A 16,121-nucleotide genomic window follows, 5' to 3' on the forward strand; every position below is an offset into this window, starting at 1 on the left:
CTGCACTGAATTCTGGATAGTTATCACTTGAAGCAAAATGTCTGCTGCTCTGCTCGCCTCCTTCTGTGTTAGTGCACACAGTGAGGGAAAATAGAGCTATTAATTACAGCACAAAAGGCTTGAGACTATATTATTTATTGCGATAATGATTGTTTATTAGGTGTCTGAATAAATTTTTTATAATTTATACAATTGTGATATTCACACCCAAATATGAAAACACCCTAACTCACAATCAGAAAGTAGATAATGCTCTTTACAGAACAGCTAGTAAAACATACAACCAAGTAAATCTGACTCATGTAGTTGAGCTGGGACAGCTTTCTGTGTTGCCACCTGTTGTCTCCTGTGTCTTCAGGTTGTCCAGGTTTTGTCCCATTGACCTTTGGTTTCATACTTTGTTAGTTTCCATCACTTTTTGGCTCTTTTGTTAGTTTAGATCTTTGGGTTGATTTTAGCTGCCTTAGCAGTCTAAAGTCCGTCCTTCCTGAACTCAAACTTAACAACTAACATAATTTCACCTGGACATTATGTTAGTTGTATTGAAATTTAAGACTTGAATAAGTTCCATTAAACTTACAGTGATTTATTCTAGCCTTTCCTCTTTATGCCCCCCTCCCACCTCAGCCATTAAACACATGTATGTTAACAACAGCAACATTATTGTAGTCAAAAGTTCATTGAACACGTGTTTTTGTCTTTTTGTTGTTCTGTCTGTTTCCATCTTCCTACATCTACGTCAGTGATGTGAAGAGCTGATGGACAAAGTGTCCCCTCCATCAGAAGGACCAGGGACTCACTGAAGGACAACGATGTGTCCATGTGTTCAGAGAAGAGAAGGTCTGCAGCAGTCCTGATGTCCATCCTCTGGAAGTTTCTATCACCTATCACCTCTCTTTGAGACTCTCTGATGTTGAACTCCTCCTTCATCATGGTTGGAGTTTTATGTTGAAAGAATCATCTCATACAGTGAGTGTGTGACTCACGTCATTTTAACATTAACTGAAACATCCATTGTTTCCTCTACACAAACATCTGCATGCACTTATGTCTACATCCATAAAGAACAAAGCAGGAGGGAAACAGTAAAGTTATATTATGTTATATGTTATATATGTTATGTATATTAGTTATATTTTATGTTTATTTTAAATTCAATTTTTTTTTATGAAACCCTTTTTTTGCCTGACCCCCGAGCAAGCACTTTAGGCGACAGTGGCAAGGAAAAACTTGTTTTTATCAGGAAGAAAGTTTGAGCAGGACCAGGCATACAATGTGTCTTATTTATTTGCTTGAACTCTAGGAGGCCTGAGCAACTGCCAAATGAAATGATCATATCAAAGCGTATTACAGTCAACACTTTGTAAAACAAAATGCTCTGTTACTCCTTAAGATGAAAAGTACTGCAAAATATTGACTACTGGTACCTCACTTCCAGTGTAGGTGAGGCCTGCGCTGACAAAGCAGCAGTTCAGCTTGATAAAGCTTGGTAAGTTCAGTTTCCACAAGCACTTCTTCTGAAACAGACAAAAAAACTGGAGGTTATGGCTATAACCATGGTTCTCTGATTAGCATGAGTGAGTGTCTCACAATGGGAGAACGCCCCGTGCGTGATCCCGACAGAAGCTTTAATTACACTACACCAGACCTTGGGGCTGGTATCAGTGACGTCTATGTCGGGAGGGACCGCCCTCCCCCTATATAATAGGCTGACATAGCTTGTCGCCATTCAAACAAGCTCACCTCTTCCTCGCTTCCATAGCAAGGAGGGTGGTCTGGTGAGACACTCACTCAGAGCTAATGCTAATCAGAGAACCATGGTTATAGCCATAACCTCCAGTTCTTTTTCATAGCATTTGTTTCGTGTCTCACAATGGGAGAAATACTGACTCCCGGATTGCCAGACATGCCTGTAAAAATGACAACTGTCCCAGAGGGGCCTCACGAAGAGTGGGTTGTACCCCGTGAAAGCCCTACCCCAAGAACTGAATGTGCCAGGGTTGGAACCGTAACATCCAACTTGTAAAACCTAGCAAAAGTGTGGGGTGAAGCCCAACTTGCAGCTGCACAAATTTCCTGGGCTTCCTGAGAGCCCAGGAAGCAGCAAGGCCCCTAGTGGAGTGCGCACACAGACCAGCAGGAGGCTGAAGACCTTTGGTCTTGTAAGCCAGAGCAATAGCCTCCACAATCCAGTGGGAAAGACGCTGTTTTGAGACTGGCTTGCCCACACATGGCTTAGCCCAAGACACAAACAACTGGTCACTCTGCCTAACACCTTGTGTCCTGTCCAGATAGTCCTTAGTGCACGGACCGGACACAGTGTATGCAGATGCCGATGCTCCTCAGAGGAGTAAGGCTGTGGATAAAAACCAACCAGCTCTATTAGGGACAGAGACCCAACCATCTTTGGGATAAAGGCTAGGTTAGGCTGCATACTGACCCTCTTGCCCCCTGGTGAAAAATGGGTACAAGCTTCATGCACAGACAGGGCATGAACCTCACTGACACGCTTAGCTGAGGCCAAGGCCAGGAGCAGCGCTGCCTTAGGAGATAGCACCTTCAAGTCCACCTGATCCAGAGGATCAAAAGGTGGACCAGAAAGAGCATCCAGCACAACGCGCAGGTCCCATGACGGCGTAAGAGACCTAGATACTGGCAATTTACGTTGTGCACCTTTCATGAACTGACACACCAGAGGGTGTCAACCCACAGATTTACCATCAAAACCAACATGGCAAGCAGAGATTGCCGCCAGGTACACCTTGATGGTTGAGAAAGATTTTCCCTTCTCAGAAAGGATAAAATCACCACGGTGGAGTTGTCTGTCCTCACTAGGACATGGTGTCCCTGCAGCCAGGGGAGGAAATGTTTTAGAGCCAAATGAACAGCCATCAGCTCCAGACAGTTTATGTGGGTGAAGCGCATGTGAGGGCCCCACTTCCCGTTCACTGTCCTCCCTTCATGTGTAGCACCCCAGCCTGTGAGAGAGGCATCTGTAGAGATCACCTTCCTGGCCGAAACAGTTCCCATGGTAGCCCCCTGGGTCAGAAACCCTATGGATACAATCGTCCATGGAGGATACAGCCGCCTATGCGTGAGGTAAGCCCAGACATGCTGCACACACGGGGTAAGTGTCCCAGCTAGACATTTTATTGCCGCAGGGGCAAAGCTTTGGGCTTTTACCGTCTTTTACCGTGACCAAGTTTTTGCTCGAATCAGTGGACAGTTTAGCTAGGCACCCAGTAACACAGTTGTCATCAGGCTTCTGTGAGAAGCGAGAAGAGGTGTTTGAATGGCGACTGAAGCTATGTCAGCCTATTATATAGGGGGAGGGCGGCCCCTCCTGACATAGACGTCACTGATACCAGCCCCAAGGGCTGGTGTAGTGTAATTAAAGCTTCTGTCAGGATCACGCAGGGGGCGTTCTCCCATAGTGAGACACGAAACGAATGCTATGAAAGAGAACTTAATTTAAAAGGTAAATTATTAACTATAAATTATATTTTTTTTTTTACATTGTACACTACCTTTTTGCCTCTGCTTGACCTTCAGGAACTGCTTCTGGATCTGTCTGCTGAACAGTGGGACCAGTTTTGTTGATGTTCAATGCTATAGGGTGGGATTTACATTTTCCAGCTTATTGATATCATTTATGGCTCAACCAGAGCTTGTCATTATTTCATGGCTCTGTGTGAGTGTCTGGCTCTGACATGTGGTTTGGGTAAGCAACATATTATTTATACTGTGTCACATTTAAAAGCAGTTTATGCTTCTACAGTGTTCAAGGTGTCATTTTAGTTTCACAAAACGTCATCATTTCTATCCAGGTGCTGATCGCTTCATGAATATTATTGAGGACATGACAGGACACAGACCACCAGTCTACTTCAAAGTGTGCTGGAAATATATAATCACTGTGCTGTCACTGGTGAGCCAAAAAGACAAAACAAAACAAAATGTGACTTGTAAGAAATTGAAAGAACAAAAAGAGTCTGCTTCTTCACAGATCTCCTCGATTGTAAACCTGGTTTATTACAAACACCTCAACATTAACGACTGGTACATTTACCCTGAATGGGCGTACGCACTGGGATGGACCATGACTCTGTCCTCTGTGCTCAAGGTGCCACTGTTTGCAGCTGTACAGATGTGTTTTTGTTCCATATCAAATAAAACTGAATGTATTCCTTATTCCAGGTGTGCCTGTAACAGTAGGAATGGTACCCCACAATTTTAAAGACACAAAACAACAACAAACCAACAGTACAGCACTAAACTGAGACCTCTTAAGAACAACCGATCGCCTGAGACCTTAACTATAAATATATGCAAGAGTTCTGGTACTTCCCAGAACCGAGGAAATGCTTAGATCAAGAGTTGAGGAGCTAGGTCAGAATGACAGAGTGGCCACGTGCTCTCCTGTATGCTTTTACCCTAGTGGCTCTCATTTCTCCAACTCTGGCCAGAGTGAGGGAGAAGGTGCTGGTCGTGATCCTGGTGGCTCCGCACTCGCCAGCAAAACACTGGATGGTGGTGGGCACGCCATGGCAGCTGCCATTACGCAGGGACCTGCTATCCCAAGCACAAGAGGAAATATTTCACCCTCCCGTGGCCCGTGAGTGGTTTAACCTGAACTCAACAGGACTTCCAAACAGTGTCATTGAGACTATTCAATGTGCTAGGGCCTCATCAACTAGGATGTTGTATGGGCTTAAGTGGCAAGTGTTTGAGAGCTGGTGCTCGGAGTCCCAGGCCATTCCTTTTCAGTGTTCTGTGGGGGTGATTTTATCCTTTCTGCAGGACCTCATTGAGAAGGGAAAATCTTTCTCAACCGTCAAGGTGTACCTGGCGGCAATCTCTGCTTGCCATGTTGGTTTTGATGGTAAATCTGTGGGTCGACACTCTCTGGTGTGTCAGTTCATGAAAGGTGCACGACGTAAATTGCCTGTATCTAGGTCTCTTACGCCGTCATGGGACCTGCCCACGGTGCTGGATGCTCTTTCTGGTCCACCTTATGAACCACTGGATCAGGTGGACTTGAAGGTGCTATCTCTTAAGGCAGCACTGCTCCTGGCCTTGGCCTCGGCTAAGCGTGTCAGTGACGTTCATGCCCTGTCTGTGCATGAAGTTTGTACCCATTTTCACCAGGGGACAAGAGGGTCAGTATGCAGCCTAACCCAGAGGTGGTTGGGTCTCTGTCCCCAATAGAGCTGGTTGCTTTTTATCCACCGCCTTACTCCTCTGAGGAGCATCGACGTCTGCATATGCTGTCCGGTCCGTGCACTAAGGACCTATCTGGACAGGACACAGGGTGTTAGGCAGAGTGACCAGTTGTTTGTGTCTTGGGCTAAACCATGTGTCTCAAAACAGCGCTTTTCCCACTGGATTGTGGAGGCTATTGCTCTGGCTTACACGACCAAAGGTCTTCAGCCTCCTGCTGGTCTGCGTGCACACTCCACTAGGGGCCTGGCTGCTTCCTGGGTTAGGGTTAGGGAGGTTTCCACCAAGAAAATTTGTGCAGCTGCAAGTTTGGTTTCACCCCACACTTTTGCTAGGTTTTACAAATTGTCTGTTACGGTTCTAACCCTGGCACATTCATGGGGTACAACCGACTCTTCGTGAGCCCCCTCTGGGACAGTTGTGATTTTTAGAGGCATGTCTGGCAATCCGGGAGTCAGTATTTCTCCCATAGTGAGACACAAAACGAATGCTATGAAAGAGATATATACACCTGACATACATGATATACATGACAAAACATACACATATGACAAGTGCAACACATAGGTTCAGAGGGAAGATGACATTCCTACAGTCAATAAAGAGCATCACATCTTTATTGTCACATACTCATAGTAGCTGCTTAGCATGCTTAGGTCAAGAGTTGAGGAGCAAGGTCAGAATCACCTGGCTCGTCCTCAGTTGAACTGGCTACGTGCTTAAAAACAAGCCAGTGGATAGGAAACAGATGTGAAAGCACACAATAGCAGAATTAGTTGCCAAATTTGGACACACACCTTCGCGCACACGGACGCACGCACGCACGCCATACATACACATACACACACACACACACAGGCAGGCTTGGCTATAAAAGATCTTCAGTTTGAGGTTCGGGGGCTTTTGTCTGAATTTGCTGGCTGATACGTGTCACGATTGATCTGAATAAAAATCCAGCTGAAGGCTGACCTCTGGCTCTTGACTTTTTGTTCGATTCAAATTGACAACAGCAGCAGCAACAGGAGAAAATGAACAGAGAAGAAAGAAGAGAAGCACTTCAGAAGCAGGCTGAACACAGAGGACAGTGGGCGAGCAAGACGGAATATGTTCTGGTGACTGCAGGACATGTGGTGGGTCTGGGAAATCTGTGGAGATTCCCTTACCTCTGCTACAAAAACGGTGGAGGTGAATAAAACCTGGAGAAAAACACACAGAGGTTTTAGTGGCTGAAAAAGACAAGAAGAGGGAAATAATTTGTATGCATCTTTGTTTTTAGGTGCATTTTTGGTGCCATATGGTCTGCTAATAATGCTGTGTGGGATCCCCCTGTTCCTCCTGGAGAGTTCCTATGGTCAGTACACACAGGAGGGATTCATCACCTGCTGGAGGAAACTGTGTCCTCTGGCTAAGGGTGAGTTCATGTGGACAAGATAAAAATTATTCTGTGCTCAAAGAGCTCTATGTGACATATGTGTCTACAAAAATAACTGCATAATAACAATCACTTTTTTAAGGATTTGGATATGCAAGTCTTGTAATGAGGCTGTATGACTTCACCTACATTATTGTCCAGACATGGGCTTTGTTCTACCTGGTGTTCTCCTTCAGATCACAGCTACCCTGGGCCAGCTGTCAGAACACCTGGAACACAGGTATTGAGTCTTTCTTTAGTACACCCACTGTTTTGATGTAATTCCTCACTCTGTTTGTGTCTTAATCCAGCTGACTGTGTGGAGCTACAGATTTCAGATTCTCCCTCAACAAATATGACGAATCAGACGATATCGACCAACAGGACGACTGCTGCTATAGAGTTCTGGGAGTGAGTTTATTTCTATTTTTTTCTGATTCTGATTGTAGTTTGTCTTAGTGCTGAGAAGATACATCAGTATCAGACAAACAACAACATATAACTTTTTACTGCCATTATTTATTTAGCTAAAAATACAAAAAATGTATCTGTATGACTTTATCAACGTTGCTTTAAAGTTATTTGGCATTCTGTCTTAAGCTCCCAGCACTTCAGTTGTCCATTCCAAACCGTCATATTTTTCAGCCATTCTGATGCAGATTTGCTGTGCTTTGGATCATTGTCCTGTTTAATGATCAGGTTTGGACCAAGGTGGCTACCAAACAAGCCCAAAACCATCACCCCTCCACCACCATGCTTGACAGTGGGTAAGAGGTGTTACCAGACATTCTTTCCAGATTGATGTGCAGCATCAATTATTCATGTCTTTCCTTCTTGGCATTGTACTCTAACACACCTGAATGCTCCAGAGGAGCAAACGGTCAAAATGTCTGCTTTTATAGAGTTCTGTACACCTGCTGATGATCAATTGATCAAGGACTGATGATCAGCAGCATCTGCTGCAGCTCATCAAATTAATAATAACAGTAATAGGCTGCTCAGTATGAATGAAGGCACTGTCACAAAATTGTATTTTCCTAATGCTAAGACACGCTATGATTAGATGTTTTTTATTGCTTGTACACAAAAATCTAGAATTACAATATGATGTGTACCTGTTACATTTCCTGCGCCCTCAGACGGCGGATGTTGGCCATGTCTGGAGGAATTGAGGATCTGGGCACTGTGAGCTGGGAGCTGGCCTTGTGTCTTCTTGTCTGCTGGATGTTCTGTTACTTCAGCATCTTTAAAGGAGTCCGGTCCTCTGGAAAAGTCAGTGAAATGTTACACTTTAGTATAAATATAGTAAAACTTTAGTATAAATTCTGGTTGTCTTCACTACAAATAATAATCTGCTTTTTTTAAAGGTGGTGTACTTCACTGCCACGTTCCCCTATGTGATGCTCCTGGTTCTGCTCATTAGGGGACTGACTCTGCCTGGAGCCTGGAAAGGCATCTACTTCTACCTGTATCCAGACTTGAATCGCTTAGCTAACCTCAGGGTAACTTGTTCATGTACACAAAGTGGTCTGGATGTTGACAGTGAAGCAGGAACAACTGGTTCACTATCATCCTTTTCTATTTTATGTCTGGTTTGGAAAAAATTTATTTGGTTGGTATTTGTTGACATTGAAGTTTTCAGGCTCTGTTTTCAGACAGGATGGTTTTTAATAAGTGCAAAGAGAGTTTAGTTGTCAATTTAAAAAGACAAGACAGAAGGGAAGCTCTGTGACTCCTCAGGGTGCTGAACTTTGGTCTCAGGTGATGGGCCTGATGACAAAGAAAGAGCACAGTTTATAATACCAGTATGTTCTGAACCCACTTTGTCCTGTGGTGCAGGGTCACAGGGTTCATTTAAAACTGAAAACAAAACTCACACTGATCACTTCTTATTCTGTTTTTGTTGTGTTCCAGGTGTGGGTTGAGGCTGGATCTCAAATCTGTTTTTCCTTCAGTGTGACTACAGGAACTCTGATTGTGTTGAGCAGCTATAACAAGTACAACAACGACTGCTACAGGTAAAGTCACAAACACAAGACAGTGTGGGTGTTACACAATGTTTGTCCATATTTACTCTGTGACATCTTGTCTGTCTCTGACCTTCAGGGACTGCTTCTGGATCTGTCTGCTGAACAGTGGGACCAGTTTCATTTCAGGATTTGTCGTCTTCTCTGTTCTTGGATTCATGGCAGAGAAACAGGGCGTCTCTGTCGACACTGTGACTGAGTCAGGTATACAGCAAAGTTAAACTTCCAAATTTATACAGTAAACACATGTGTGTGTTTTTAATTGATCTCCACAGGTCCAGGTCTGGCCTTCATTGCTTACCCCCAGGCTGCAGCGATGATGCCATTATCACATCTCTGGACTGTCTGTTTCTTCCTGATGCTCATTGTCCTGGCTGTTGACACTCATGTAAGAGACAGCATTGTGTTTTAGAGATTTCAGCGACAGAACTCTGAACAGTTTTCTCATTTTGTTTCCAGTTTGTGTCAGTGGAGAGTTGTATCACCTCAGTAAGCGACCTGTTTCCCAAACTGTTTCATAAACCAAGAAGACACGAGATGTTTGCCCTCATCATCTGCATCATCTTCTTCTTTATACATCTGATGCTGGTCACTAAGGTGAATTACAATGACAGCACATTGAAGGAGAAGTGTTTTCAAACACTAACATCCCTTCTCTTCTTGCTGTAGGGAGGGATTTACATTTTCCAGCTTATTGATTACTATGGCTCAACCAGAGCTTGTCATTATTGCATGGCTCTGTGTGAGTGTCTGGCTTTGACATGTGGTTTGGGTAAGCAACATATTTATACTGTGTCACATTTAAGAGCAGTTTATGCTTCTGCAGTGTTCAAGGTGTCATTTTAGCTTCACAAAACATCATCATTTCTATCCAGGTGCTGATCGCTTCATTAATATTATTGAGGACATGACGGGACACAGACCACCAGTCTACTTCAAAGTGTGCTGGAAATATATAATCCCTGTGCTGTCATTGGTGAGCCAAAAAACAACAAAATGTGACATGTAAGAAATCAAAAGAACAAAAACAGCCTCTGCTTCTTCACAGGCCGCCTTCATCTTTTACGTGGTTGATTACAAACACCTCAAGATTAACGACTGGTACATTTACCCTGACTGGGCGTACGCACTGGGATGGACCATGACTCTGTCCTCTGTCCTCATGGTGCCGCTGTGGGCAGCTGTACAGATGTGTTTGACAGCAGGCACCTTCAGACAGGTCAGTGCACGAGGAGGCTCCTGAACACAAAGAACTCAAAACAAAACAAGCACAGAAGACGCCACTGTGGACAGTTTTAGTGTCACACATTGACTAAACACAACTTAATGTCAGCAGTAGGAGTCTTTTATCCTTCATCACAATAATCTGTTTTCCATGAACGTACTCATCTTGTGTTTTCCAGCGTCTGTACGTCCTTTGTCGTCCAGCTGAAGATCCGTCAGCCTGGCAGACAGACAACAGTAAACCAAGAGAAGAGGAAGAGGAAGAGGTGGAGGAGGAGGCGGCACTTTAAAAACATTTTAGAAGTCAAAGAATCAAAATACAACAATCTAGCAACATGTTTAGGTTTTTAATCTTTATTGGGTGGGACATGTGGTAACAGTAAAATGCAGTAAAATGACATCCTGGAGTGGACACATCCGTATGGTTATAGAGGGCTCTGCAGCAGTGCTTGTTGTTTCAGTGTCAGGGTCCAATACTGTCATTTCTTCTGGAAAAATCCCATAATGGAGGCCTGTTTCGTTCCTTTGTTAGCGTTCCTGGATGTTTTCTTCTGACTTTTCTTCTCGTCCTCTTTGCTGCTAGATGGTAGTTTTACTTTAATGGGATCTCTTGTTTGAGCTTGTTTGGCCGCCTCGAAGTCATCTTCTGTTTCAGAGTAAGATTCGCTCTCGTAGCCTTTTTCAGTCACTGGATGAAAAGACAAAGACTGAGGTTACAAATAATAAATGCAATACAACCAGACCACAGTGTTTCATTGCTCTGTATGAAAAAGGTCTTTAAAATACTTATTTCTTAAACTCTTGGATCAAAACTAGAAGCACCAATAAAGATGAATCACAACTGGCATCTTACAGTTTTGGGCAGAAGCTTTACAGACAATATATTCCAACATTCCCTCCATTTTTCATACCAATGCATCCTTCATCATCCACAAAGGTTCGAGCCTTCAGGACTCGTCTCCTCTTTCTTATCTTCACTTCAGAGTTCCCTGGCTGTGAAAAAAAAGTGTCCAGTTTAAAATACATAATACAGACTTAGAGGCATAAACAGATAAAGATGACAATGACTCACAGGTGTAACAGGCTGGACCTCCATTTTAGGACTGGGTTCTCTTGTTTCCATGTGCTGTGGAGAATCTGGAATGACTGGACAGAAGAACAAATGTTAGTTTTATAAAAAGACCTAGGTTGAATCCATCAAACATTTGAGTTTCACATTATGAGAATGAAGTGAGAGAACCACCATCTTCATCGCTGCTGTCTGGGTCTGGCTTCTTAATCCGTCGTCTCTTTTTCTTCAGCTTCTCCTCCTCGCTGTCAGAATCTTCTGTTCGTTTGGTTTTGCTTAAAAAATATAAGTTTAAAAATTCAAATTTTCTGTCATCTGATTGGTCATTTCCCACACGGATATAAGCAGACCTTCTGGAGTCTTTCTTTGTGTGTTTTGGCTGCACTGCGGTTGCAGGTTCTTGTTTCTCTTCAGGTTTTGAACTCTGATGTTGCTGTTCTGCTGTGGAGGATGACCGAGCTGCTGCAGGTTTTTCAGGTTTCTCTGAAGAAGTGAACAACAACGATTAGTCTGGATTGCTCGTGAAACACAAAGCTTAACACTAATAGATACCAGGAATGTACAGTAAAACCCTGAAACAGGCCTCTGACATTGTTTGGGGTAACATGATAAACTAGTCCTGTCACTCACTTGCTGTTTGAGTCCCAAAGAAGTTGGCCATTGGATGGGCTTTTCCAGCTGGTTTGCTTTTGGAGGCATCAACCTAAAATACAAAAACAAGACATAAACAACAAACACTCTACTATGCTGGGAGCTGTTAAAAGGAGACAGAGGCTTACCACAGGTGCATCTTCTTTCTGTTCAGACTTTATGTCCTTGCTGCTGTCCTGATTCTTGGGCGCAGATTTATTTGCAAACATTCCCATGATGCCTTTTTGGGGCTTGGCAGATGGTTTTGAAGCCAGGCCAGCCTCTCCGTTCATGCCTGACTTTTTGTTTTCAGGCTCCGGCGTTGAAGCCTGCTGCTTTTCTCTCACCTGTTGCAGCTCCAGAGACGACATGGGCACTGCACTGGCACAGCGGATCGCACTGTACCTACAATACCAGAAAAAATGAATATTTAACTGGCCAAAAAAAGACATTTAAAGGCACACAACAGGACAATCAGCATACTTGCTGCAGTCCTTCAGATTGTTTTTAACAGCATCGTAGTCAACGCTGTAGAGGGGCCCACTGTCTTTTAGCAAAGCTTTCTGGACACTGTAGACATGGACGCTGACTATCAGGCTCATCTTGGCTTTGGCATCTGCAGAAGAAAACAGCTGAGGTTACACACACACACACACACACACATTCATTCATAAACTAAACATAAAGAACAATCAAGATGTTATTTACACACCTTCTAACTGGTCCTCTCTGACAACTGACACCCTGTGGCCCTGAAAAGCAAGCACAACATCAACACATACATCAAGAGAGCTGCTCTGTGCATCCAGAACCACAAGAAAAGGTCCTGTTATTTACCGTTTGGCCGTTGTCCACAAACTTCCCTGACACAAGATAGGTGGCATGAAGCTGAGCTGAACTTTCCTTTCTCTTGTGATCCAGGTAATGGTAGAGCATCCTGCAAACAAGAATACATTACACTTTATTTCTTTATGTATGCAATATTACTATAAACAATTAACTGGCAACTATCAATTCAATGTTATGTATATAGTGCATTTTACAATCTGAATTGTCTCAAGGTGCTTTACAAAAAGCATCAGAGCCTGAACCCCCCTAACAGTGTGGAAAAACTCCCTTATAACAGGAAGAAACCCTGAACAGGACCAGGCTGATAAGGAGAACCTTCCTGCTGACAGCCAGCCAGACACTACAGGAACTATAATTACTAAATATGCAAACACTTACTGTTTGGCTGTGTTGACATGGACTCCAAGTGTGAGGCTGAGCCATTTATAGGTCACCTGGTAAACAGAACACATGATAAGCTCTCTCTCTCACACACTCGCTCCTTGGCACAGCAGGCTGTAAGAAAAAGAATCAAAACGTGCTGCCTGACACAGCATACACTCATGTGATGTCCATTCTCTGCATGCTTATTGTTTCCGACCACCTTATGTACGTGAACAACAAACTCACCTGCACATCAATACGCTTTTTTGGAATTTAAAGTGGTATTTGCTGCATAATTTGTGTCGCCGAATTAACCAGAAACCCTAAACAAATCAAGATAATCAATAACTATACACCTCCACACACACACACGGCCGTAAGATCAGGACAACTTACAAACAGGCACTTTTTGAACGCAGTTCAACAACGAAATATGTCGAGCTCACGATCTAACGTTTCAAACTGCCAGTAGCCGGTGAATTAGCTGAATTAGCCGGTTTAAAGACGCACTTACGATTTTATTGTGGTCGTTGACGAATTCATCGATATTATCCAAATAAAGTTCGTCCATTTTATTCGATTTTATTTCCAGGCAGACGTCGCTTTGAACAAATCTAACTGCGCGGGAAGTCAGTTTATTTACTTCCTGTAAAATGTCACGTGACGTGTCACGTTCTTCCCGTGAGATAAAGGGATGCAGGCTGCCCTCTGCAGGCCAACATGCGCAACAGCCGATCAACCTAAACCATAATAATCATGTTTAATAATTTTGAGTTTACATATGGAAACATAGCAGTTTATTATTTATTTTTGATGCATTGGACATACTGATCGCAGTAAATTTATTTTTTGTAAATTGTCTGATAAAAAGGCTTAAATGGTTTCCTGTTGAGTCAAGAAAAGTACAAAACAGCACATTTTATTAACATAATGTTCACAGCTTTAGTCTCTGAAGTGACTTTCCAAACGATGCTGCCTCTTGTTAAGATAAAAATCTGTTAATTCCAATTAAATATTAGGCTTTGGCATAACAAGCACTAATTTAATGTGATTTAAATGGAGAACACAATCTGCACGCATTTTAAATGTTAACAATTTGATGTGAGCTAAAGTGAACAACTGAGCAACAATGAATATATATATATATATATATATATATATATGGTTTCATTATGGGCTCCATAATGTACTAGTGATTAATGTACCATGCTTTATATGGACCATAATAGTGATGACAGGTCTCCAGGGGCCGCATTAATGCTACTTGTTATTACAGTAACGCTGTGTTTCAGCGCCTCAGCAGTGCAGACTGATTTGTAGAAATGAAATAACCTTTTCAACCTCCATCACATCACACAGGAATAATAACAACTGCACTTTGATCGCTCTGTGGAAAAGTCTATTCTGTCCACCTTGGGGGGCCTGTGTGCCATTTCTGACCAGGGCAATAACATAACCTCCCATCAACGAAAGTGGAATTAAAAAAAATAAAGGTCTGTCAGCTCTTTAATGTGGCCCTGATGGCTCAGTGGTACATTTCTCAGCACATAAATAGGAGCCAAATGTGAGAGCTCAGAATAGTGCATGGTTTGAATACATATATTCAGCATTATTCTAGAATGTTTCTTCAGAATATAGCCTGTGTGCCACACTGTGTATACATGATTACCTCAGGTCTGTTCTCTGTGATATTCAGAGAGCAGCAGCTCTGGATCTTTGGTTCACTTTGCTGTTGTCCAGCCGATCAGCCTGCATGACAACTTCTAATAGAAATGTCAAGCAGAAGGGCAGCGACGTGCAGCCGAGGAGGGAAAAATATTCCCCTAATGGCAACAAGGTACAAAAATAATTGTCTCATCTTGAAGATGCAGAGCAAAACTGGAACCCTCTGGTGGATCAGAGTCGGTGTGTGGGTGAAAGAACAACGCCATCCTCTACGTCTTCCTTATCTGCTGTTGAACATTTGAAAGCATTGTTCACTGGAGGGAAAGTAGCAGCACGACGCTGTAGAAACACGTCTGTAGAAGACGTGCAGAACAGTTCAGAATCTTAAAATCTTAGCTGTAAAATCATATTCAAAAGCTTTAGTACCCAATCCCTCTGAACTCTCTCTCTCTCTCTCTGTGTCTGTGTGTAAAAACATAATGCAGTCACCAGCCCTTCACTGCTCTGCTTGACAATGGGAATGGAGTGTTTCTGTTGAAATGTTTGGTTTTCAGCAGACATGGTGGTCGGCATTAAGGCAAAAAAACAAAAACCTCCACTTTGGTCTCTGCTGTCCGCTGGACATTGTTCCACAAGTGTCCTGCTTGGTTCAGGTGCAGCTCAGTCGTGCTTCCATGTGTTTTTTTAGACAGAAGAGTCTTTCTCCTGGAAAACAAACCAACTGTACTTGTTCAGTCCTCTTCTAATTGTGCTGTCAAGGACACTAACATTGAGCGTGCTCAGTGAGGCCTGTAGGCTCTGACATGGAGCTCTTGGGTTTTTCTCTGAGTATTAGGTATGCCCAATACTGATCTGATGATTTTAATGACGTGTTTACTCAAAAATCCATTGAATTAAAACTTAAGAACTAACTTTAAACACTGATGCTGAAAAATGTGAGACTGTTTTTTGACTTACTGTAAGTTCACTGAGCTGATATCAAACCACAGACCTGTTTATGTCACATCGCAGTGGCACTTGAGTGCCTGAGTGTCCTCTCTGGTTAGCCCGAGTGGCTCTCAGGTGTGAACTAATGGCTTAAAAGTGAAACACAATCCTGCAGGAGGAAGAGACGCAGCTTCATATCCTGCCTGACTCCGCTGACACCACAGCGAATGTCCTGTTTTTAACTGTATTCACATATGGCTGAGTCACCAATACACCGCTTGAGATACATTTGATGACCAAGAGTGACTTTAACTCCTTCAAAAGTCAAAAAACATTGAACAGCATGCACCTCCGGGCCGGTTCAGTCTCCATTTGAAGTTCCCTGGAAACATGTCTGTGCTGATTTCTACTCTTTGTTGAGATTTATTCTTATTTGTTGGTCTTGACTGAGTTTCAGTGCTTTATTTTTCAATAAGTCGCCCACCTCCTGTAAGTATTCACATTTTCTTGTTTAAGCTGTGAGGACATGAGCTGTGGCACCATCTGTTAGAGCTCCATTAGAGTTATTAGAAGCTATACAGAGTTTATATCCATCAGTTTTAAAAACAACACCTGGAGACAAACCGACACCTGGTTTGAGAGGAGAGTGAAGCAGAAACATTATCTGCAGTGTGGATTTTTCTCTTTCCTCTGTCTTTAAACCCTCTGACAACACATGCTGAGATCCACAGGAAAG

At 43.1% G+C, this 16,121-nt stretch overlaps 2 protein-coding genes across 2 annotated transcripts; one reads left to right on the forward strand and one right to left on the reverse strand.

Moving 5' to 3' along the window:
- The first annotated feature begins 2,731 nt into the window (after nt 1–2,731).
- Nucleotides 2,732–9,901, forward strand: LOC114449617 (sodium- and chloride-dependent GABA transporter 2-like). Its single transcript, XM_028427425.1, has 16 exons — nt 2,732–2,755; nt 4,801–5,094; nt 5,371–5,481; nt 6,231–6,405; nt 6,497–6,631; nt 6,735–6,872; nt 6,943–7,042; nt 7,771–7,903; nt 7,999–8,133; nt 8,546–8,649; nt 8,738–8,862; nt 8,934–9,046; nt 9,118–9,255; nt 9,328–9,430; nt 9,534–9,634; nt 9,707–9,901. Exons 1-16 carry the CDS (start codon nt 2,732–2,734, stop codon nt 9,899–9,901), a joined length of 2,124 nt encoding a protein of 707 aa, XP_028283226.1.
- A 315-nt stretch (nt 9,902–10,216) lies between these two features.
- On the reverse strand, nt 10,217–13,445 carry pold3 (polymerase (DNA-directed), delta 3, accessory subunit). Its single transcript, XM_028427691.1, has 12 exons — nt 13,308–13,445; nt 12,809–12,864; nt 12,419–12,518; nt 12,294–12,333; nt 12,065–12,197; nt 11,731–11,986; nt 11,582–11,654; nt 11,302–11,434; nt 11,126–11,226; nt 10,955–11,028; nt 10,794–10,875; nt 10,217–10,570 (listed from the first exon to the last, which is right to left on the reverse strand). Exons 1-12 carry the CDS (start codon nt 13,362–13,364, stop codon nt 10,362–10,364), a joined length of 1,314 nt encoding a protein of 437 aa, XP_028283492.1. The 5' UTR covers nt 13,365–13,445; the 3' UTR covers nt 10,217–10,361.
- Between the last annotated feature and the right edge of the window lie 2,676 nt (nt 13,446–16,121).

The sequence above is a fragment of the Parambassis ranga genome, chromosome 17, assembly GCF_900634625.1.
Source record: "Parambassis ranga chromosome 17, fParRan2.1, whole genome shotgun sequence".
Taxonomy (NCBI): domain Eukaryota; kingdom Metazoa; phylum Chordata; class Actinopteri; family Ambassidae; genus Parambassis; species Parambassis ranga.

What these genes read in the sequence shown, in the direction of transcription:
- LOC114449617 (XM_028427425.1), top strand. Translation starts at nt 2,732, where the DNA reads ATGGCAAGCAGAGATTGCCGCCAG. An exon ending in CTGCTACAAAAACGGTGGAG is followed by an intron (nt 6,406 to 6,496) that starts GTGAATAAAACC and finishes CTTTGTTTTTAG; the next exon opens with GTGCATTTTTGGTGCCATAT. An exon ending in TCCTGGCTGTTGACACTCAT is followed by an intron (nt 9,047 to 9,117) that starts GTAAGAGACAGC and finishes TTTTGTTTCCAG; the next exon opens with TTTGTGTCAGTGGAGAGTTG.
- pold3 (XM_028427691.1), bottom strand. Translation starts at nt 13,364, where the DNA reads ATGGACGAACTTTATTTGGATAATATCGATGAATTCGTCAACGACCAC. An exon ending in AGGTCCAGCCTGTTACACCT is followed by an intron (nt 10,876 to 10,954) that starts GTGAGTCATTGT and finishes TTTTTTTCACAG; the next exon opens with CCAGGGAACTCTGAAGTGAA. An exon ending in GGATGATGAAGGATGCATTG is followed by an intron (nt 10,571 to 10,793) that starts GTATGAAAAATG and finishes CTTTTCATCCAG; the next exon opens with TGACTGAAAAAGGCTACGAG.